The 23,898-nt window shown below is 43.4% G+C and overlaps 1 protein-coding gene across 6 annotated transcripts in view; it reads left to right on the top strand.

Moving 5' to 3' along the window:
- Positions 1-23,898, top strand: part of DLG2 (discs large MAGUK scaffold protein 2) — a gene marked incomplete at both ends in the record, with an annotated part of 916,537 nt that overhangs the window by 354,948 nt on the left and 537,691 nt on the right. The window contains one exon of one of the 6 annotated variants that reach the window (XM_082494345.1): positions 20,790-20,867. The exons of the other annotated variants lie outside the window; for them this stretch is intronic. Coding sequence (XP_082350471.1) covers positions 20,790-20,867 — 78 coding nt within the window. Of the gene's footprint in view, positions 1-20,789; positions 20,868-23,898 lie in introns of those variants that run through there. 6 annotated transcript variants of the gene reach the window in all.

The raw sequence follows: 23,898 nt of genomic DNA, 5'->3' as shown, positions 1-23,898 counted from the left end.
ATCTTGTAGATGTAATGCTTCAGCTCCCATTCAAAATGGGATGTAGAATCTGTGTTGCCCCTCCAGAAACGTTCTATCATATGTGAGGATTAAAATTGGGATTTTTATAAAGAATACTGATGTATATCTTAACGCAGATGTGGGGAATTTTTTAATCACGGCAAATATGTGACTGCTCATAGGAAAAACGGTGTCATTCGGATTATTTAATATCATGGGCTATGCTCACAGCTAAGCAAAGGATAAATCGCTGGTTCTTGCATAGCTTCTTCTCTTCGTGAGGATAAATTGCATCAGAGTTAAGTGCCAGAATCAGTATTTATTTATAAATTAATTCAAGGCTTTTATGGTTGTCGATTTTTATTTTCATTGACCTGTGGTACACTTCTGAAGTACTTTCACATGTATTGAGAAGCCTAATTAAGTGGAAGGTATTACTTTTTGTAGCTTTCTAAAGTATTTAAGGCTTTCTGCTTTTTAAAGCAATGCGGTTGCATGAATCAAATGTGTGCAAATTTTGCAGCATATAGTTTGACCTTTCTTCCCAACTGAGGAGTTATTTGTAAATTATTTGGCTGGTGATGACAATAGCAATATATGTTTTAAATGGCTAAATCATTTAGGCAAACTTTAGTTTTTTACCATTGTATCCAATAGTATCTGGAACAGGGAAGTAGTCAGGCTCCCTGTTCCAAGTGAATATGCAATCTTTTATAAGTTCTTACATAGTGTCTAAAACTCTGAAATACACTTAAGCAGAAGAACAGAGGCTCTGCCAGAGTCAAATGAGAGAGAAAAAATGCCATTTTTTAATGTCATTTTTTAGACTCCCATATAAACCAGTGGAAGAAGAGAATTTAATTGTTAGGAATTATAAAGGGGTTCGTTTGTTTGGTGTTTGTTTGTTCGAAGTGAAACATCCTACAGACCTAGGTTCTACCTATAGTTCTATAGGTAGAACTATATCCATCCTATGTATAACTGTCTATTTCTTGAAATTATTACTGGGAAAATTGTGGTGCATAATATCAATCAACTACAGCTTTTACAACAACAAAAGCCGCACTGGGCACGTATTGGATTTAAGAGAATGTTATATATTATTGTGGTGGTTTAGAGTCATATTTTACTTATAATACTGATTTTAAAACCTGCCCGAAAAAAAAGAACACATAAGCAAAACAGTTCTTAAAAACAATATTCAACAGTTTAAGACTCCATTGGCTGCTCTGACTACAGCTTATCGGTGCACATAAAGCAGATGTTCAAATGTACCTCAGATTACAGTATATCAGCTTTAACAGCCTCCCTCACACTATGCATAGAAAAGCATTGTGGGAAATTGCTTCACTTTCTGAAGGCCAAAACTGTGCAAGTAGTTTGTAATTCATCTTGTTATCTTGCTTTCAAAGGGTATACACCTTCTTGTAATTTTCGACCAGTTTCAGCTTAAGTGACTTTGTTTACATATATTTCAAACATTGCTTGAAATTGCTTTCTTTTCTTTTCTTTTTTTTTTTTTTTCTTCTCCAGTCTCTTGAATTTGCAATTGTAATGCAGTTTGCCTTGCCACTACGCCACGTTCAGCGCTTGTGTAACTAAAAATGCAGGTCTTTCTCGGCAAGGCACATTGCACATTCCTAACTGTACAGCTGTGGAGGCTGAAACCTAGGCCATGCGCCCTGTCCTAGTGTCGTGGTTTGGCCTCAGCCAGCAACAGAGAACCACGCAGCCGCTCGCACGACTCCCACAGCCGTGGGAAAAGTCAGCAGAAAAGGGCAAAACTCGTGGGTTGAAATATTATAATTTAGCAGAACAGACAAAGGAAAAAAGAAAGAAAGAAAAACAATAACACCGGTAAAGGAATACAAGAACGCGATTACAGTACCGCCGCGAAGCGCACCGACCGGACCCGCACCGCCGCGACCCGCCCCCGAGTGGCGACTGACTCCCCCGCCCCGGCTAGCTCCTTTTATAGCGGGGCATGGGTCACGTGGTATGGAATACGTGCCGCCCCTGCCGGCGCCTTGGAAATTAACCCCATCCTTGCCGGAACCAGGACATTATCCACCCCTTATTCCATACCATCTATGTCATGCCCAGATCTTTCAGTTCCCATAGTCTATGAGCCATCCCTTAAAAATGTCCATTAAGCTCACGTAGTCCATGACGGTAGGCTCCAGCAGTGAGAACAGTCTCTCAGGGCACATAAGATGATGTGTAGTGCTGAACTGGTGGGTGCTGTATTTGAAGCTCGTGACTGGGGAATGCAATACAGTCCATGCCCACGGTCCACAGGTTGAAGATGTCGATCTCAAGGAAAATTGCTAGGCGCCAGATACTGAGATCAGTTTTTATTACATCATAAAATTATTCACTGGCTATTCTCACCCAAAATCAAATCCCCATAAGGTACACATCGGACCTCCCCATCCTCTCGCATCACCCACCAAGTGCACCCGGGTCCTTGTGCAAAAGCAATCCCACGGATGGGTTTGCCTTTGCCTGAGGCAGGGCTAACCCAGACTGTCTTTCCTAACATATTCTTCATATGCACTACAGGGACTTTATCCCCTTCTACTGTACGTGGAAGTTTTGATTGGGCAGGGCCAGCTCGATTGGCAGATCCCCTAGTGTTAACTAACCAGGTGGCTTTTGCTAAATGGGTATCCCAATGTTTGAAGGTCCCACCCCCCATGGCTCTCAGGGTAGTCTTTAGCAGTCCATTATATCGTTCTATCTTACCCGAGGCTGGTGCGTGATAAGGAATGTGATATACCCACTCAATGCCATGCTCTTTGGCCCAGGTGTCTATGAGGCTGTTTCGGAAGTGAGTCCCGTTGTCCGACTCAATTCTTTCTGGGGTGCCATGTCGCCATAGGATTTGCTTTTCAAGGCCCAGGATAGTGTTACGGGCGGTGGCATGGGGCACAGGGTATGTTTCCAGCCATCCAATGGTTGCTTCCACCATTGTGAGCACGTGGCGCTTGCCTTGGCGAGTTTGTGGGAGTGTGATATAATCAATCTGCCAGGCCTCCCCATATTTATATTTTAGCCATCGTCCTCCGTACCAAAGAGGCTTTAACCGCTTGGCTTGCTTAATGGCAGCACATGTTTCACATTCGTGGATAACCTGTGCAATAGTGTCCATGGTCAAGTCCACCCCTCGGTCACGAGCCCATCTATATGTTGCATCTCTTCCTTGATGGCCTGAGGCATCGTGGGCCCACCGAGCTATGAATAGTTCACCCTTACGTTGCCAGTCCAGATCCACCTCAGCCACTTCAATTTTAGCAGCCTGATCTACCTGCTGGTTGTTTTGATGTTCCTCAGTGGCCCGATTCTTGGGGATGTGGGCATCTACATGACGTACTTTCACAACCAGATTCTCAATCCGGGCAGCTATATCTTGCCACAGTTCAGCAGCCCAGATGGGCTTACCTCTGCGCTGCCAGTTGTTCTGCTTCCACTGCTGTAACCACCCCCACAGAGCATTTGCCACCATCCATGAATCAGTATAGAGGTAAAGTACCGGCCATTTCTCTCGCTCAGCAATGTCCAAAGCCAGCTGGATGGCTTTTACCTCTGCAAACTGACTCGACTCACCTTGTCCTTCGGTGGCTTCTGCAACTCGTCGTGTCGGACTCCACACAGCAGCCTTCCACTTTCGATGCTTTCCCACAATTCGGCAGGACCCATCAGTGAACAGGGCATGTTTCTTCTCATTTTCTGGCAGTTCATTATACGGTGGGGCCTCTTCTGCACGCGTCACCTCTTCCTCTGGTGATATTCCGAAATCTTTGCCTTCTGGCCAGTCCATGATCACTTCCAGTATGCCTGGACGACTGGGGTTTCCCATTCGAGTTCGCTGGGTGATCAGTGCAATCCACTTACTCCACGTAGCATCAGTTGCATGATGTGTGGCAGGGACCCTTTCTTTGAACATCCAGCCCAGCACTGGCAGTCGAGGTGCTAAGAGGAGCTGTGCTTCAGTGCCAACCACCTCCGAAGCAGCTCGAACCCCCTCGTATGCTGCCAATATCTCCTTTTCTGTTGGGGTATAGCGGGCTTCGGATCCTCTGTATCCCCGACTCCAGAACCCCAGGGGTCGACCTCGAGTCTCCCCTGGTGCTTTTTGCCAGAGGCTCCAGGTAGGGCCATTCTCCCCGGCTGCAGTGTAGAGCACATTTTTAACGTCTTGTCCTGCCCTGACTGGCCCCAGCGCTACTGCATGAACTATTTCCTGCTTAATTTGTTCGAAAGCTTGTCGTTGCTCAGGACCCCACTTAAAATCATTCTTTTTCCGCGTCACTTGATATAGAGGGCTCACAATCAGACTGTAATTTGGAATATGCATCCTCCAAAAACCCACAACACCTAAGAAAGCTTGTGTTTCCTTTTTACTAGTCGGTGGGGACATAGCTGCTATTTTGTTGATCACATCCATTGGGATCTGACGGCGTCCATCTTGCCACTTTATTCCTAAAAATTGGATCTCCTGTGCAGGTCCCTTAACCTTACTCCGTTTTATGGCAAAGCCAGCTTTCAGAAGGATTTGAACTATTTTATTCCCTTTCTCAAAAACTTCTTCTGCTGTGTCGCCCCATACAATGATGTCATCAATGTACTGCAAATGTTCTGGAGCTTCACCCTGTTCCAGTGTGGTCTGGATTAGTCCATGACAAATGGTGGGGCTGTGTTTCCACCCCTGGGGCAGTCGATTCCAGGTGTACTGGATGCCCTTCCAAGTGAAAGCAAACTGTGGCCTGCACTCTGCTGCCAAAGGGATTGAGAAGAATGCATTGGCGATATCAATCGTTGCATACCACTTGGCTGCCTTCGACTCCAGTTCGTATTGAAGCTCTAGCATGTCTGGCACAGCAGCGCTCAGCGGTGGTGTGACTTCATTCAGGCCACGATAATCCACTGTTAGCCTCCACTCTCCATTAGATTTTCGCACTGGCCATATGGGACTATTAAAGGGTGAGCGAGTCTTGCTAATCACTCCTTGAGTCTCTAGTTGACGAATCAACTTATGGATGGGAATCACAGAGTCTCGGTTAGTACGATATTGCCGTCGATGCACCGTTGTGGTAGCAATCGGCACCTGTTGTTCTTTGACCCTCAACAACCCTACCACAGAGGGGTCCTCTGAGAGACCAGGCAAGGTGGATAACTGTTCAATTTCTTCCGTCTCCAAGGCAGCTATGCCAAAAGCCCACCGGTATCCTTTTGGGTCCTTAAAGTATCCTCTCCTGAGATAGTCTATGCCAAGGATGCATGGAGCCTCTGGGCCAGTCACAATGGGATGCTTTTGCCACTCATTTCCAGTTAGGCTTACTTCAGCTTCCAGTACAGTCAACTCTTGTGATCCCCCTGTTACTCCAGAAATACAAATGGGTTCTGCTCCTCTGTAATTTGATGGTATTAAGGTGCATTGTGCACCAGTGTCCACCAGAGCCTTATACTCCTGTGGCTCAGATGTGCCAGGCCATCGAATCCACACAGTCCAATAAACCCGGTTGTCCCTTTCCCCCACCTGGCTGGAGGCAGGGCCCCTCTAATCCTGATCATAGTATACGTTACTTACCTGTTGCAAAAATGATTTGGAAGTCCCTTCAAGAGGATCGGAGGTTAGATCAGGCCTTCCATTCTGTCTGGGGAACTGTCTGCTGGAAACAGGAGCTGCACTTTTTCTGGAGGGATCCTCTTTTGTGTTTGTTCTTCCTTGCAGCTCACGTACCCGTGTCCGTAGTGCTGAGGTAGGTTGTCCATCCCACCTCCTCATGTCCTCTCCGTGGTCACGCAGGTAAAACCACAGGGTGCCTCGTTGTGTGTACCCCCTGTACTCTTCCTCTTGAGTAGGGAAACGCCTGCTCCTAATAGCTGAGATGCTGGCCTGTACAGGTGGGGAGTAGGACATACTCTCTTCAAGTTGCTGGACCTTCTGGGACAGTTTCTCCACAGCTGAAACGAGGGGGGAAGATAGGCTTTCTTCATATTGACGGAGTCGTCCAGCCACCTCATCCACCGTTGGTCCCTCTTCACCTCTCCATTCCATCACTGCCAAGGAGTTGGCATATGATGATGGTGCGCTCCGTACAAACTTCCGCCATATGGGCCTTGTGCACTGGACTTCATCAGGATCTGTGGGTAACTGCGCATTATCTGGGTCAAAGTAAATCATCTCTCGTACGGCTAATTCCCTTAGGTACTGGATACCTTTTTCCATGGTGGTCCACTTGCTTGGACGACATACAACATCTTCACTGAAAGGATACCTTTCCCTTACACCTGCCAGGAGTCGTCTCCAGAGGCTGAGGGCTTGTGTCTTTTTCCCAATTGCCTTGTCAATGCCTGCCTCCCTAGACAAGGATCCCAGCTGCTTAGCTTCCCTGCCCTCTAATTCCAAGCTACTGGCCCCGTTATCCCAGCATCGGAGCAGCCAGGTGACAATGTGCTCACCAGGAAGTCGACTGAAATCTTTTCGCATATCTCGCAGCTCACTCAGGGATAGGGATCGGGTTATTACCTCTGGTTCTGTCTCTTCCTCCTGTTCCTTTGATGGCCCTGGTTCATCATCATCCTTTACTATGCGAACTGATTTCTTGGTGTATTTCTTCTTCTGTATAGGAGCAACTGATACTGGCACAGGTTGGTTGTCCGGTTCAGCTGCAGTGCCTGCCACTGGGGTTTGAGTGGCTGCATTGCCTGTCACCAGGGTTTGAGTAGCCACAGTGCCTGCCACTGGAGTTAGAGTAGCCTCATTGTCTGCCACCGGAGTTGGAGTAGGCATAGTGCCTGCCACTGGAGTTGGAGTAGCCTCCTTGTCTGCTGGTCTGGCTTTCCCCTGAGGGTCCTGCATAGTACTGAGCAGTGTTTGGTAGATACTGGCCAGGGCCCAACACAGTGCCATAAGTTGTGCCTCTCTGGAATAGCCACAGCATTTTCCTTTGAAATATTCTATTACTTTATCAGGGTCCTGTAGTTGTTCAAGGGTGAAGTCCCAAACCATTGGAGGTGAGAAGTTCTCCAGATATCTGCCCATGTTCTCCCACATCCCATGCCACCCCTGACTATCTGGCCTTGGGACAGATTTCTGAGTGGTAGTCTTAAACAGCTTTTTTACCCTAAAAAAGACTTGAAAAACATTCAGGAGACATAGCAATAGGAACACGCTGGTTTGAGCATCCCAAGGATATTCAAAATTCTCAAGAGGTGTTACACCTGGCCCAAAGGAGAAAAAGGAGGCAAAAGAGCTGGGGAAAGTATCTCCCCCTGTTTCTCCCATAGATTGGGTGTGATTATTGATAACTTCTGAGAGACGGGAACCAAGGTATGGACAGGACAGCAATACTACATAGAAACCCCAACAAAGCCACTTGAATAGTGATGTTGCCATATCATAAGCTGATATTGCACAGGACAGCAAAATTATAGTCCTGATCCCTCTCCCTGAGATAACAAACAGCATCACAGGGAGTACATACAGCATATAAGAATTTACATAACACAGCCATGTAAACAAACGAAGCAACATTGTAACCGGCTACTATTTAACTAATAGGAGAAATACATATAAGAAATCCGTTTTAACAAGCTCTGGTCAGATCTGTTGTTATTACAACCCTTCGAGCCCCACGTTGGGCACCAAAAAGGACTGTCGTGGTTTGGCCTCAGCCAGCAACAGAGAACCACGCAGCCGCTCGCACGACTCCCACAGCCGTGGGAAAAATCAGCAGAAAAGGGCAAAACTCGTGGGTTGAAATATTATAATTTAGCAGAACAGACAAAGGAAAAAAGAAAGAAAGAAAAACAATAACACCGGTAAAGGAATACAAGAACGCGATTACAGTACCACCGCGAAGCGCACCGACCGGACCCGCACCGCCGCGACCCGCCCCCGAGTGGCGACTGACTCCCCCGCCCCGGCTAGCTCCTTTTATAGCGGGGCATGGGTCACGTGGTATGGAATACGTGCCGCCCCTGCCGGCTCCTTGGAAATTAACCCCATCCTTGCCGGAACCAGGACACCTAGAAACAGCTGAAATTGTGACTTATGAAATACTGTCTGCTATTCCGTATGTCTTTGCATGGGCAAAGAAATGTGAAATTTAACATATAACATTTGTCCATGATACATTGCTTGGGATGGGCATTGAGCATTCAATCAAAGCCAGAGCATTAGTATGCTCTTTCATACGCACGTTCTGATGGAAATCCCATAGGTCGGAACAGCCACATTTTGCTACTGAGTTGTCGCCCTGAAGTATACTGAGGTAATGCATTCGTATAACACATTTGTGTTGTCATGTTATGTCCTGAGCTTTACTGGTGATTTATTGTTCATAATAGGTGAGATAATCAAAAGGTATATTGCTTTAGTCCTCTTCAGACAGAGACCATCTGAGACCGGGAGATTACGCTGTCTGCTTATCTCATCTTCAAATCACAACAAATTACCAATACATTTGTGTAATGCATTTGCAATCTGCCATCTTTTTGTTGTCTTCCTACAGCATGACTGTAGGCAGAGTGTCTTCTCAGGTAAGTATTACTTAATCCGTTATTTTTAAGGAACTACAAAAACATGGATGTCTATCATGTACTTCAAAGGGGAGGCTTGAAAGCAAGAAACAGACATATCGGAGGGCATTTTAACAGAACAATTTTGGCAGTGGGATGTGCTTAACCGATTAAAGTAATGACTGTGGGAGTCAGTTAGGCAGGTTGGTGCGAGGCAACTGGAAGCGCTCCCCTTATCATCCATTGCATACGGGGCTTGCTGTAATATGGGTCTGACCTGCATCAGAGCTGGGGCTCACCATAACCCGGGCCAACTGCCATCATCCAGCACATGACTGGTAGGCTCTAACCGACAACCAGCGGTATCTGGCGCTCCTTAGAAGTCTGGGCCCTTTTATCACTTTTACCTTCACTGAACCTTTTGAGACTTTGAATGGCGAAGATGAAGGAAGTAGAGAGAACAGCTTGTTTCTTTTAAGATCAGAGTTCCCCTCCAATGCTGGGAATGGGATTTTGGCACATTGCTCATTATTTAATTCTCTTGGCTGGAAGCAAGAAGCGTTTTAGAGCTTTTGGTTGAGTTCGCTATCTAGCTGGCTCCCCTAGAGCCATATAACAAATAACTGGAGTCCTTGCAGATGCTTGTTCTGATGCATCACTATGTGGAGGGCAAAAATGAGTTGTCAAAAACTGGCTATATTAAATCTTTTCCGTGTTTATGTGTGGGGAGTGGCAGAGAAACAGTCCGTTCAACTTTCATTCTGCTTCTGGGAGGTCTAGGCATGAAATATGGTGCTTACCACTACGCATGAAAAATAAGAAGCAGTTAATTGCTTGCTTTCATGGTACTTTCTCTCCTTATGATGCTTTTCTAAAAGTTCAGACAAGTTCATCCTATAGCATCTTCACGGCACCTGGGTGACATGTGAGAAGAGAACCGATGTGCCTGGCTTGGCAAATATCAATTTGCAGAAAGGTGTGGGAGAATTTTTTAGGCTGCTAGATGTATGAATCAAAAGCAAGTAATTCCAGTGAGATGTGCAGAACAGAAATTTTAAAAATATCTGTTGACTGGGATCCCAGGGGAAAGTTAAATGTAAATGTAATTTAGACAGCAGTATTGACAGCTCTGGAGAAGGCTGAAATGTTCTGATTTTTGATGAAAAAGAAAAGATAAATATTTTGACAATTTCAAGGAACACTTTCTCAATTTTCTACTGGTTAGAGAGCTCAAAAAGTTTCTGTTTTCTTGAAACACTCAGATTAAATTTAAAAACTTCAAAGTGTTTGAAAAGATGCTATTTTTTATTGTTGTTCTAAAAAGCTATAACAATTTTTCTGGATTTTTTTTTTATCAGCTCTAGTCCGTCTGTTATCAAAGTATATCCCACTAGCCATATGCTGCCTCAATTCTTCCTCTGGTTTTCAAAGTGCCAAAATCCTCTGCAATGAAAAATTTCCCTCCACGACTGTGTTTCTCAGGCTTGTGCAAAGGAAAGGGAGTAAAATGGACAGGGATTGCATTCAAATGGTGCTCTTCAGAAAACATGATGTCACAAATTTCCTCTTATCCTTAGTTAGCATATAAACAGTAAATTAACTGAAATATGTTTTAAACACGTAAACAGACATTTTATATTTTAATATTCGCTCTATCTTTTTCTGCTCCTGAAGATCTTCTCATAAGTGTAAGAAGAATAACTTCTTGTCCTTGACCTCGTATTCCTTTACAGTACTTTTCTCTTTCCGGTCAAAATGGATATAACAGCACCCTTTATTACTGTTATTGCTAAGATGGACCTTTTCGTGTGTCACATTACAATGAAGCATTTGTGTAATCAGTTTTGTTACGGACTCGCACAAACCTTTCAGCAGAATTTTGTACGGTTCTGTATCCACCAGTGTGGGGGTAGATACTCTCTAAAGCATTCTATAATGCTTTCTATCACGTTACTTCACATTTGTTAATACTTTTATCTTTAGACTGTCCCAGTGCAGTAGAGCATTACTCTTTTCATTTTAAGAGCGAGCAGCCGGCTTGCAAAGAATAATTAAGCTCATGCAGAAGAATTGTAGCAGAATTAAGGGAGGAAGCCTGATGCCTGGTCTGCTGTGGTTTGGGCTGTCCTCTCTCTGCTTTGCTTGAGAGACAGAAATGCGGTGAGTGAGTTCCAGAGGCGAGGAGATCTCTTCCTTGTCTCTGCCCATAGGAAGCAAGAATTGCAGCCAGTCCTGGATAAAGATTATTTTTTTGTTTACCCATCATACTTAGTAGTAGGCCATCTTATATTTGGAGGGACTAAGTAGAACCTTGTCCTCCATATTTATTCTCTTTTGCACTTTAGCAAGAATGCATTGTTTTTTAAACCCGTTTTCAGCACCTAAAGTGTTCAGCGATGTTGTTCTTAATTATTTGCCTCTGAAATTACTTCCCAACTGATATTGAACTGTAGGGCCTCTCCCCATGAGCTGTGAGGCTCACAGCCTAGGAAAGCTGTGGACAAAGGTAAAAAGCAAGAGCTGAAATGAAAAGCAGCAAAGTCATAATCGGTTGTATTTCTTTATTCTCCATATGTGGGTTATGTTCTTTAACACGCATTAAAATGTCAGGTGGGAGCACCTGAAGGGGAGAGGGTGACAGTGGCTGCTCATGCGGGAGATGGCCCAGAATATGGCTGGAGAGAGTCACTGCTGGGACTGGGGAACTGCTGCTTGGCAAAGGCTTGGAAGAGTGACCAAGGCAGCCCAGACCCTGAGATGACAGGGAGCAGTGCCCATGGGCTGTGTGGGCTCTGCGACTGCTCAGAAATGTGCTGGGTGGGCTCAACCCATGCAGTTAACATGTGCATGCCTGCAAGGAGGTGGTGGCATGAGGTTAATTTATAGATGTCCTGGTTGATCTCATCACTTGTAATTCTTCAGTGTTTCCTAGTTCAATGAAACCTGGCTTCTTGTGCACAAGGGTTTTCTGGAGAGCTTGGGTGAGGGCAAGTCATGGCTAACTGGGGAGGTCCCAATGGACTGGAGGGTGGCAAATGTAACACCCATCTATAAGAAAGGCAAAAAGGAGGATCCAGGTAACTATAGACCTGTCAGTCTAACCTCGATACCAGGGAAGGTATGGAGCAGGTCATCTTGAGTGCCATCAAAACCCACATAATGGGCAACCAGGGGATCAGGCCTAGTCAGCATGGGTTTATGGAAGGCAGGTCCTGCCAGACGAATCTGGTCTCTTTCTATGACAAGATTACCAGAATATTGGACGAGGGAAAGACTGTTGATATTGTATACCTGGACTTTCGAAAAGCATTCGATACTGTCCCCTATACAATTCTCATGGAAAAACTGGCTTCGCACGGCCTGGATGAGCATACGATCCGCTGGATCAAGCACTAGCTGACTGGAAGGTCCCAAAGAGTGGTTCTCAATGGATTTAAATCCAGCTGGCGGCCAGTCACAAGTGGTGTGCCTCAGGGCTCAGTGTTGGGACCATTTCTGTTTAACGTCTTTATTGATGATCTCGATAAGGACATAGGGTGTATCATCAGCGAGTTCGCAGATGACACCAAGTTAAGCAGGAATGTTGATTCCCAGGAGGATAGGGAAGCTCTACAGACTTAGATAGATTGGATCATTGGGCCAACATCAATGGTATGAGTTTCAACAAGGGCAAGTGCCAGGTCCTGCACTTGGGCCACAATAACCCCATGCAGCGCTACAGGCTTGGGGAGGTGTGGCTGGAAAGCTGCCTGGCAGAAAGAGACCTGGGGGTTCTAATTGACAAGCGGCTGAATATGAGCCGGCAGTGTGCCCGGGTGGCCAAGAAAGCCAACGGCATCCTGGCTTGTATTAGAAATAGCGTGGCCAGCAGAAGTAGGGAGGTGATTGTGCCCCTGTACTCAGCACTGGTGTGGCCACACCTCGAGTATTGTGTCCAGTTTTGGGCACCTCAATACAAGAGAGATATCGAAGTGCTGGAGGGAGTGCAGAGGAGGGCAACGAAGCTGGTGAAGGGCCTAGCAGACAAATCATATGAAGAGCGGTTGAAGGAGCTGGGACTGTTTAGTTTGAGGAGGAGGAGGCTGAGAGGAGACCTGATCACTCTCTACAACTATTTGAAAGGACACTGTAGAGAGGTTGGTGCTGGTCTCTTCTCACAGGTAATTAATGACAGAACAAGAGGGAATGGCTTCAAGCTCCAACAGGGTAGATTTAGACTGAACTTTAGGAAAGAATTTTTCACAGAAAAAGTGGTCAGGCATTGGAATAGACTGCCCAGGGAGGTGGTTGAGTCACCATCCCTGGACGTGTTTAAGAGACGTTTAGATGTGGTGTTGGGGGATATGGTGTAGGGGAGAACTTTGTAGAGTAGGGTAGATGGTTGGACTCGAAGATCCCAAGGGTCTCTTCTAACCTAGACAATTCTATGATTCTATGATTCTATGATTCAAGGGCTAGGCACATTCACCTCAAACTCTTAAAAGCCGCTGGGTCAGAGTCGTCCATGTGTTTCACGGATACAGTGGCTATAACTTGTGGTGATTCCGCTTAAGCTGACTTTTTAATTTTGCTCTTGGGGCTGATAAAGTGAAAGTGAGATTTAAGGAGGGCTTTGAAGGCAGCTTGTAATCAGACAGGAATAAAATAATGTTTATGATAGGATTATATATAGTCCCATGCTTGTGCCTGCAACTGTTTTTGGGGTTCTTTTGTGATTAGTAGTGAGATGAATGGCTGCCTCATTTGCTGTTGCTAAAAAAAAATATCATATGGAATACATATATATCACAGAATCACACAGAATCACAGAATGGTCAGGGTTGGAAGGGACCAACTAGTCCAACCCCCCTGCCAGACCAGGGTCACCTACAGCAGGTTGCACAGGAATGCATCCAGGCCGGTTTTAAATATCTCCAGAGAAGGAGACTCCACCCCCTCTCTGGGCAGCCTGTGCCAGTGCTCTGCCACCCTCAAAGTTAAAAAGTTCCTCCTCATGTTGAGATGGAATTTCCTGTGTTCCAGCACAGGAAAATGCCCCTTGTCCTGTCGCTGGGCACTACTGAAAAGAGTCTGGCCCCATCCTCTTGACACCCACCCTTTAGATATTGATAAGCACTGATGAAGTCCCCTCTCAGCCTTCTCCAGGCTAAACAGACACAGCTCTCTCAGCCTTTCCTTGTAAGAGAGGTGCTCCATTCCCTTGATCATCTTTGTCGCCCTCTGCTGGACTCTCTCCGGTAGTTCCTCATCTTTCTTGAACTGGGGAGCCCAGAACTGGACACAGTACTCCAGATGCGGACTCACCAGGGCAGAGTAGAGGGGGAGGATGACCTCCCTCGACCTGCTGGCCACACTCTTCTTGATGCACCTTTGGAGACCATTGGCCTTCTTGGCCGCAAGGGCACATTGCTGGTTCATGGTTATCCTGTTGTCCACCAGGACTCCCAGGTCCCTCTCTGCAGAGCTGCTCTCCAGCAGGTCAACTCCTAACCTGTACTGGTGTGTATGGGGTTATTCCTCCCCAGATGCAGGACCCTACACTTGCCCTTGCTGAATTTTGTTAGGTTCCTCCCCGCCCAACTTTCCAGCCTGTCTCAGTGGTCTTTGTGGGTAGGTAAATGGATGTTGCCAGCCCTCCTGCTCCTCGCCTGCTCTGGACAAACAGAAAGCTGTGACTGGCACAGGACTTGGTTATGGAGAGAGCATGCCACCTCTGCTTGGCTTTGGCCATGGCAAACCCTGTGGCCATGTGCTGGGAGAGAGAGGAGATTTTGGGCTCCCAGAGAGCGTACAGATTCTCTGATTTCCTTTAGGGCTGTTACCAAGTCACTTTGTGCCTTACTTCATCCCTTTCAGAAACAGATAATATTCCACCATCACACAGAGTGATTTCTAAGTACAAAAAAAAAAAAAAAAAGGTACTTAAATGCCACAGGATGGGAGGCATATACACAGTGCTGTAGTATAAGCATTTTCACACTGGATTCAGTTTTGTTCAGGAATATATTTGGCAAATCCCTTGCAAAACTCACTGATGACACACATAAGCACTGCTTGCAATGTGTGGTTCCTTCTTTCTCACCCCCCCCCCCAAGGATAAATTTTGTAGTTTATATTATTTCCTGTGGGACTACTTGCCATGCAAATACATAACTGTACTGCATACACTGTGCTTTGACTTGATACAAGAATCTGAGCAGCATAATGGCACATCTGAGGATTTTATACAGCATTTTGGTTGTGATTTCTTAACATAGCAGGGAGAAACTTAAAAATTCTATCAGAAAGGTGAACCAGGAATAAATTTGTGCTGAACTAGGGACAAAGACAAGAATAAAGTGGCATTTTTCGGGTTTTTATTTATTTTTAAGGCTGCTAATGCTTGTTATATTACTTGTGTGACCACTAGAGTTTCCTATGCACCAGCAGAAGCTAGAGTGGAAAATCAATTTCTAAAATCAAAATTAAGTACCATAATTAGGTTTGTCTCCACTCCAAGGCTTAACAAATAAAAGAGGAAAAAGAACTGCCTAAATTTAAAACATTGTCTCTTACGCCATTATATTGTAAAGTGGTAGAATACATCCCTGTGCGTGCAGGGATGTGCTGAGTCTCAGTGCTTAGCACAGGACTTATTTCATTTCCATTTCTTGTGCTTCCACAGTTAAAGCTCTATTTCATGAAGTTATGTAGCACAACACCTTATCCTCTCTTCTCTTGACCCGTTGAGCCACACGTAGCAGGTTGAGTGCCATCTACCGCATCAAATAATAGAAGAGTAGAAAAATAGAAGTGATAATTGCATGGCAGAGGGCAGGTACAGAATTTTTGGGGCCTCACACATAAAGCGAATCCACAGGAGGAAATGTGAGCATTTTATTTATTTACTGCTCTGAAGTCCTGTGACATTGTGTATGAAATTCTTCATGTCCTCTGCTAGAAGACAGTTCTGCCATACATCAGAAAAGGTGACAGAGGAGATATCCGCATGCAGTATCTTGTGTTTTAAGGGGAAATTAGACCTGAGACAAACTTGTAATGTCACAGCTGTGTTTCTGAAAGCATACATTCTAAAGAGAAAAGATTTGGCACAAGAAATATTAAGGGAGTAGAAAAATTTAAATTGGAAGAGAAAAGCATGAACCTCTGCCATCCTTAATAAACAGCATTTCGTTTTCACTTTTTTTTTAGATTTTTATTCCATCTCCCTTCATTTTCTGCTTCTTTTTTTATTTTTTTTTCTTTTCCTTGTCTGCAACATTTCTTTGTCAGGATACGTGACTGTTCTCAGAATCACTATGTTGTATTCCAGCCATTGATTTATATGCTCCAAGGAAGCATTTATCTTTTAAGCAACCCAGGTTTCCTCATCTTTAAAATTCAGGCCTAAGTGATAGAATTTTAAAACTTTTCTTGTAAAAAAATCTATTATAAAACATCATAACTGGTAGAAATGTCATGAGTAGAAACTTACATACTCAGCACTGGTGAGGCCGCAACTTGAACACTGTGTTCAGTTTTGGGCCCCTCACGACAAGAAACACATTGAGGTGCTGGAGCATATCTAGAGAATGGCAATGGAGGTGGTGAGGGGTCTGGAGCACAAGTCTTATGAGGAGCAGCTGAGGGAACTGGGGTTGTTCAGCCTGGAGAAGAGGAGGCTGAGGGGAGACCTTATCGCTCTCTACAGCTCCATGAAAGGAGGTTGCAGAGAGATGGGGACTGACCTCTTCTCCCAAGTAACAAGTGATAGGACAAGAGGAAATGGCCTCAAACTGTACCAGGGGAGGTTTAGATTGGATATTAGGAAAAATTCCTTCACTGAAAGGGTTGTCAAGCATTGGAACAGGCTGCCCAGGGAAGGGGTGGAGTCACCATCCCTGGAGGTATTTAAAAGATGTGTAGACATGTTGCTTCTGGATATGGTTTAGTGGTAACTTGGCAGTGATGGGTTAACGACTGAACTCAATGATCTTAAAGGTCTTTTCCAACCTAAATGATTCCATGATTCTATTCCATGATAATCTTTCCTCTGAATTGTAACTGCAACGAAGTTGCAAAAGAGAAGTCAGAAAAGGTTTTCGTGGTGCAGACTTGGGTAACTAACCCCTTCTGTAAGAGGGGCCGTGGGTTTCCGATAAGAAAACTGCCTGTTGCAACAGCAGGGGGAATATTTGTCCATTTGCCTCTGTTTATAGCAAAGAATGAAAAATAAGGTCCCTACAAAACCTTGGGACTTCCATCTACTACAAATACTGTAAGGTCTCAATGCCTAAAATTTATATCTTCTTGATGGAATAGCAGAAATTAAGGTTCCTGTCTTTGCTAGTATTCTGGTCATTAAATAACGTACCTTGGCATCATATAACTGTGTAAGATAATTAGTCGTGTTGAGGATGGGAAATGCTTGCTTGTACAGTCAGCCAAATCAATATCTGTTGTTGCCTTGTACTAAAAAACCCCAAAGCTAGCTACCTTCGTTTCACATCATCAGCTCTGTTTCTGCATCCACAGCTGTGCCGAGTGTTAACACATAAACCTTGAAGTGAAGTGATTGTCTTAAATCTTTGGTATTTCATTTTTAACTTGTCCCATCTCCTGTCCATTTCACTGGAAACAGAGTTCTGCAAACCTGAATGACTAATCTTTTAATCTGTCTTCCTATTCTTACAAGAAAGGCATTATTTATGACTGAGCTGTATTTGTATTTTAAATGGCCCTGTCATCACGTTTTATGACTACCATGTGTATATATTCAGATAGAGGTAGGAGAGAAATAGAATCTACAGCGAACATCTATCTTCACCACAGGTGTGTGAGGGGGAGGTTGACACCCCACGTGTGCGCTGTGAGAAGTTATCCCTTAACGAGAGAAGATTAATGCCCTGTCTAAAGCTAAGCCGCGCTTCTTCCCGTGTGCTGCTTAAGTAAAACAGCGATGTTAAAATTGAAAGAGGAGGCTGACCGTCAGAAACACTGGTGATACTCGGTGCGTACAAACAGTTGGCAAGGTGTTTGAAACCACCATCTGTTTCAGTACGGCGCATCAATTGCCGTTGCTTGCAATGTTGGGGAGCCACGTCATAAAAATAATAGGACTCAGCGCTGCAGTATACCCATGTGTCCGCTTGTGGTAAGACCAATTCTTCTCACAGAGGCATGAGAGTGCAGTTTAATGTATAGTATAGATGTGGTTTGGTTTACTGAAATCCGCCCACTCGTTCACAGCAAGAAGCCCCTTGTAAAACTTGCTCTTAACTGATTATCTCCTGTCTGTGATAATATTCGTGCTCAATTGCATGCATCTCTCTGCCCTTGTAATGTAGCACTTCAGTGAGCAAGCTAAAGTACGTATTACTCCTGTGAGCAGACAGCAGCTGGGAGATCCAATTCGTCTAAAGCAGCTTGGCTTGTAGCACTCCTGTAAAATGCAGGCTTCGTTACGGTTACAGTAAAATATTAATAATCATAAAATCCCTAGGTACCAGTACAGACCTAATAAACCCGCTATTGACAATGTATGGCAGACTGCTGCGTGATGGAGCTGTAAGGAAATGGCTCGTAGGCCAGTGCTACATTGTAGGGTTCGGATAGATCTGCAAATGCATGCAAACAGTTAAAATGCGTTTCTGGTCAGAGTCAGAATTAGGTATTTGGTGAGATTTATTCTTCCTGATCTAACATTTTCAGTGGGTGGAGAAAATTACCTCCCTATTGCTTTGTCATTATTCCTTAAATGAACAATGTAGACTATTTTTTTTTCCTTTAAGTGGGATGAATTGTGGCTTTTTATTACCCCCTATTTTCCCTGAATAAATAGTTCAGTAAAGCTGCTAATGTTGATGATAGAAGTCATAAAAAGGATGTTTTATTGTTTAATGAGTGTTTCCTTCGATTTTTTCAGCAGCTGAATATACATGACTATATAAATAGTTGCTTGAGAGAATGTACCCTTTTTTGGTTGTAGTGCAATGATTTCAAATTATACTTATTCTCTTCATAAAAGCATGAGAGCAGAGTGGGAGACGGGTTCTACCGTTTATGCATATAATACGTAAGATATTTTTTTTCCCATTCTTTTCGCTTTAACATTTATAGTGTTGGTTAAGCTGTGTAATGATGTTGCTTCTCCTTTCTGCACTTTGTTTTTTCCCCATCCCTGTTTCACTACAGTGGTATCCCAGCTAGAAACAAGATCTCTGATTTCTTCCTCAATTTTTCAGGCCATCTTTCTTCCTTCTCCTCCCTTCCCTCCATTATAGGCCACTCTGTTGTCCCACAAATGTGGAGAGCGGTGTGAGTCTGCTACGAGGCATAGCAAAGGTTTTTGCCCCTTGGAGAATCCATCTTACCATCAGCCCACAGTTCAGAGGGTTGGACTGATGTTGTGGACAGACAGCTCTTCAATCATACTCCAGAAGAGATGAGATTTTACTCTTTCTTGTGGTCTTATAACTTTCTGACTGCCAGGATTAACCAAATGTCTGAATCTGAAGTAATTAGAAACTATTATCTTCCCAGAAATATTACCAGTTGCCAAATATTTTGTCAGGAGGTTTTAGATGTCAAGCAAAAGACCAAACGTATCCCTCAGAGTTTCCTCAACAAAGAAGTCACTACCTAAGAATTTCAATTTAGTTAACAAACTTACCATCTTAAAATGGGTTGAAGGAATTCTTTGAACTCTATAAACTTAACGGAATTCAGCAGTATATGCCTTCAGGTTCAAAGCTTGGGCAATGCCATCGAGCTCCAGTAACTTGGATGTTCTGTGTACGTTGTGAGTGGGAGTGGAATATTTTCCCTTTTGAATTCATGTACCCTGGAGAAAACAGTTTGAGCCATTCTCTGAAAATCCTGGGGCGGAAAATGTGTTCCCTTGGCCCCAAGAGCCCTATATTAGATTGCTATGACACCCCAAGGGCCCTATACTAGATTGCCATGGCTGTATTTCCTTTGCTGTGCATCTATTAATTTTGATTTGCTCTTTACCACAGAACAACACTACAGAAACTACTCTTGCGCGTGTGCATCCCAAATGCGATCCTGCGCACAGGACAGCAGTGGTTATCCCACGTGTTGGTATCTCCACGATTGGGGGTGGGAGGCCAAGAGGCAGGATTTGGCTTATACTGCAGATTACTATCAAATAGCTATACACCCTGTAAGTTTACGGCTTTGATGCTGCCTGTGGCTGGGAGGAACATCTGGTTAGTCATATGTCTGGAGCCAAAAGGGTATGTTTCTGCTTATTGTTTAGAAATTATAACTGAGAGAGGTGCAAGGGTTAAAGCTGAAGTATGTGACAAAAGGAAAAGAGTACATTGCTGCTTCACTGCAAAAATAGGCATTCATAAGCACTTCTCAACTCCTAATGCAAAATAACTTGCAATTAAAGGAAGAGGAGAAAACAAGCTTAGGTAGGGCAGAAGTTAAAGATTAATGTGAAAAAAATGTCAGTTTTCTATTAGAATCATTATCAAAAGAAAACAGAAGTCCTTGAGTGAGTCTTAAATCCTTAAGCAAAGCATGTATGACATCAGCAAGTGAACTGAGCAGCTCTGATGTCTTTCTGTTACGAACTGAAACTAGGTAACAAAAATATCTCTGAATAGATCCCAAACCACTCGAAGAAAGCAAACCCCATTTTCCTTTCATATCTTAATTGCACTGGAACACGTCAAACACCTGTTCCTTCACCTTAACAGTTAATACACATTTCTATTTTTGGCACTTCTGTACCCCTTTCCTTTCCTGCAGTGCTGTGTATCTCATATTTGAACCGCTGCTGCTTCTGTTGCATGCCGGCAAATGGAAGAGAACCAAGGAGTTAAATTTCAGAACAGGAGAAGAGGAGGTGAGCTGTCTGCTACAGTAGTTTACTGCAGCTTCCTTTCATACTGACACACATGTAGTTTGTGGTGACAGTGCTAAAGAACTGCAGACAGGCACTTAGCAGACTGGATGTGAGCTGGATGCAAAGATGCCTCACCCTGGACTTCCTGCTGGCAGTATGTAAATACACCTGCAGACTGGCCACACTGGGTTGGGTTTTTGGTTTTCTTTTTTTTTTTTTTTTTTTTTTTTTTTCCAGAAGGCAGCATGAGAGGACCTGACAAAGCAACAGCATAGTTGAGAGACCTTAACCAGCGTTAGATTTGTATCTCAGTTGTGGGGGAAGTTTTTTGGTCGGTTTTGTTTTGCCTTTTTTTTTTTTTTTTTTGTGTGTGCTGCATATTCAGACTGAAATCTTCATCACTACAATGTTTGCCTCTATCTGGTATGCCAAGAAGCTGGGACGCAGGTTTGTGCATAACGCCAGGAAAGCAAAAACAGAGAAGGTATGTTCCTAGTGGGAATATAAAGCCTTATGTCTCATGCAAGCTGCCTGCTGGCATCCTGTTGTGTGTCTGGTTAGCTTTTTTTAATACCCTGAAAAACGACCTATTGCTATTCGTGATTTCACGCAAGAATCCTTGAATACTTTGCATATTAGTTATTAAATACCGAGGAGAAGATCCTTTCGAAAGTCTTTATGCTCTCTTTTATTTATTTTCTTTTTGCAAGATAAAGAGCTGTACATCTGGCATGTTGTGTGTTAAGGGAGCACTCCAGTGAACTTGTTGCTGTGCTGCATTATTCTGACTAGTGCAATATTAGGCTCTTAAACAGCGGTTGATTGTTTGCTGCTTGTATATTTTTTCTAGCGTGGGACCAATGAGAATGTAATAACATGTTAAGCATTTATAATGTTTGGGGATTTTGTTTCACGTTACTTGTTGAAACTGTGCTGCAGCATGGATCGCTTTGATTTACAAATATATAGGTGAGTAAAAATGGTCAGCACTATTTTTCAGTATTTTTCTTCTCGTAACATTTAACTATGTTTAACCAGCTGTTTTCTGGAAGTCCTTGTAGGTAAGATTCTTCTGCCTTCTTTCTCTATAAGCAAAACTTAAATTGCTTTAGAATTTGCAGTAATGATAATTGGGGGATATCAAGGCAATTGCCTTTTGTTCTAAATACAGAAAGCATTTATTTAGTAGACCTGCATTCCGGTTTTGTTTAAATTAACATACAAACCATTTTCAAAAGAGGACTAATTCCTCTTTTATGAACCCAGCATTAGATTGGGGGAAAAAACTTCAATGTAATGTTATAAAGTTACCTCATTAGTCTGGTAATGATGGCTTCCTCTTTTCCTTGCCTTCTTTGATGTAGCCAAAGAATTTATAAATGGGTTGCTTTATTATTTCTTTGATATATCTTATGCTATCTAATACAGCCACCAACCCACTAAGTAATTACCCATCACCTGAATTCCTCTGTAGCTGGAAAAGCTCTTCACCTAGAGAAAATTCTTAGCAAAAATACATTATATTTATGGCTGGGGAGGGGAGAATGGGCAGAGATTTGCTTTTTCTGCAAAATATTCCCAGTGGTTAAAAAGGTATTGTGTGGTAATTTTGAAATTTAAACATCCAAGCCATTGGGAAGTTGTCCAAGTAACAGTGATCTATACATTTCACATCGTTATGCATAAGAGGAAATAGAAATGCAGATAGCTATACATGGGACTGTCAAACTTTCTTTGTCATCAATCATATTCCAACAAAGAGGGCATCATATACACTCTCCTGCTGTTTGTGTGTTGCTGTGGGAGGAAAAAAAAAGTTGCAGACTGGATCTTCGTTAGTCCTGAGGGGCTCCCTCCAGAGGAACGTTTGCTTTCACACTTCCTCCAAGCTGAGAGAGGCAGGATGAGTGGACACATTCCACTCCTGACACTGTGGGGTTCACTCAGGAGCTTCAAAACCAGATTTAGTACGGGTTGTTTAAAGCCTGTATGTGTGTAGATTATTCCAATAACCTTGCAAAATTTCATAAAACGGTGCCAGAGTATTCACTAAGAAAATATATTCTTCTCTGCAGAGTCTCGTAACATAGACTAAAAGAATGCTTTAAAATTTATAGCTCTTTTTCTTTTCCTCTTAAGGTATTTGCAAATATTTCTGTGCAAATCTATTTTAATACTACTTATTCAGCTCTATAGGACTTTCAAAATAATCAAGACAACTCAGGTCAGTGGGATTCAAGGTTTGAAGCCATACCTCATAATTTTTAGAGAAAAGCTTTTTTGAACATTTTTTGAGCATTCTATTAGAATATTTGCAATAGAATTTTAATTTTCTTACAAGAAAAATATCTTGTAAGATGTTTACTTATTGTCATATCAAAAATAAAATGTATTTCTTGTAGCTTTATTCTACAGTCAGTGTTCACTTTTAATTTTTTTTTTTTTTTCCCCATAAATCAATGGAGTACTCCAGCAAAGGCACAAAATGCTATTCCTAGCAGGATGCTATTTCAATAAGTGCTATTGATGATTGGAAGCTGATCAACACTGACATCTTCAGTACAATACTTTAGTAACAGGAGAACACAGATATGAAAAAAGGTCCATCAAAAAGTAAATGATAAATAGCATTTAACTGGATGGCTTGTTTTGGTTTTGTCTTTTTTCATATAATGGTTGAATAATCAAATTATTATGCAGTTTTACGTTACTTTTTTTTTTCTGGAAGAATAATTAGCTTTTTCTCTGTGTGCATGATTTGAATTAAACATTGTTTTCCTAATGTGCTTTTGGACGTAATAACATACAGCAGTAATTTCTAATAGCCTTATGTGTGCAAAAAGAGTTTCTTGCAGTTAAAATCTGGATAGCAGAGATGGGAAGAGTATAACACCATGACAGATTTTTCTGTTATGCTTAACTTCTTCAGATGAGTACCAGTCAAGATTTTTTTTAAGGAATACTTCTAAGAAACAGAAATTTTGTATGAGCCTATTTGTTTTCTTAGGACCAGGAAGAAAATTTGGGGGGGGCGGAGGGGGCGCGTGGCAGAAGAGGGTTATAGTATGGACTTGTGCATGTACACACATATGCACAACCTGACGGAACAGTTCCTTAAATTGTGAGAAATTTGGGCCTGAATTGTGCAGAGAGATGACTTGAACTTGGATCTCCCGGGTGACTATTTAGGGAAGCAGAGTTTCCAAGGTGCGTAACGGAGCATGCAGTGCCAGGGGGTGCACACAAGGGCACGGGAAAGGATGGCGATTGGGGCAGTTCTTTGTGGGAAGACCTAAGGCAGCGTTAATGTGACAGTGTGGTGCTTCTCTGCATGTGCTCTGTACCTGCATGAGGCTGGCTGGTTGTGGTGATGTGGGTGGGCTTTGCCCCAGTGTCTCCAGAGCTCCCCATCTTTTCCAAAGCTGGAGTTCCCATCCCCGTACCTCCCAGCTCCCCATACCTCCAAGCTCCCCATCTCCCCATACCTGAATATGGCAGTACGTGGTCTGGGAAGG

The sequence above is a fragment of the Vanellus vanellus genome, assembly GCF_965231255.1.
Source record: "Vanellus vanellus genome assembly, chromosome: 1".
Classification (NCBI taxonomy): Eukaryota; Metazoa; Chordata; class Aves; order Charadriiformes; family Charadriidae; genus Vanellus; species Vanellus vanellus.
Note: the sequence above shows the minus strand (reverse complement) of the source record. Positions and strands in the feature narration are given on the sequence as shown.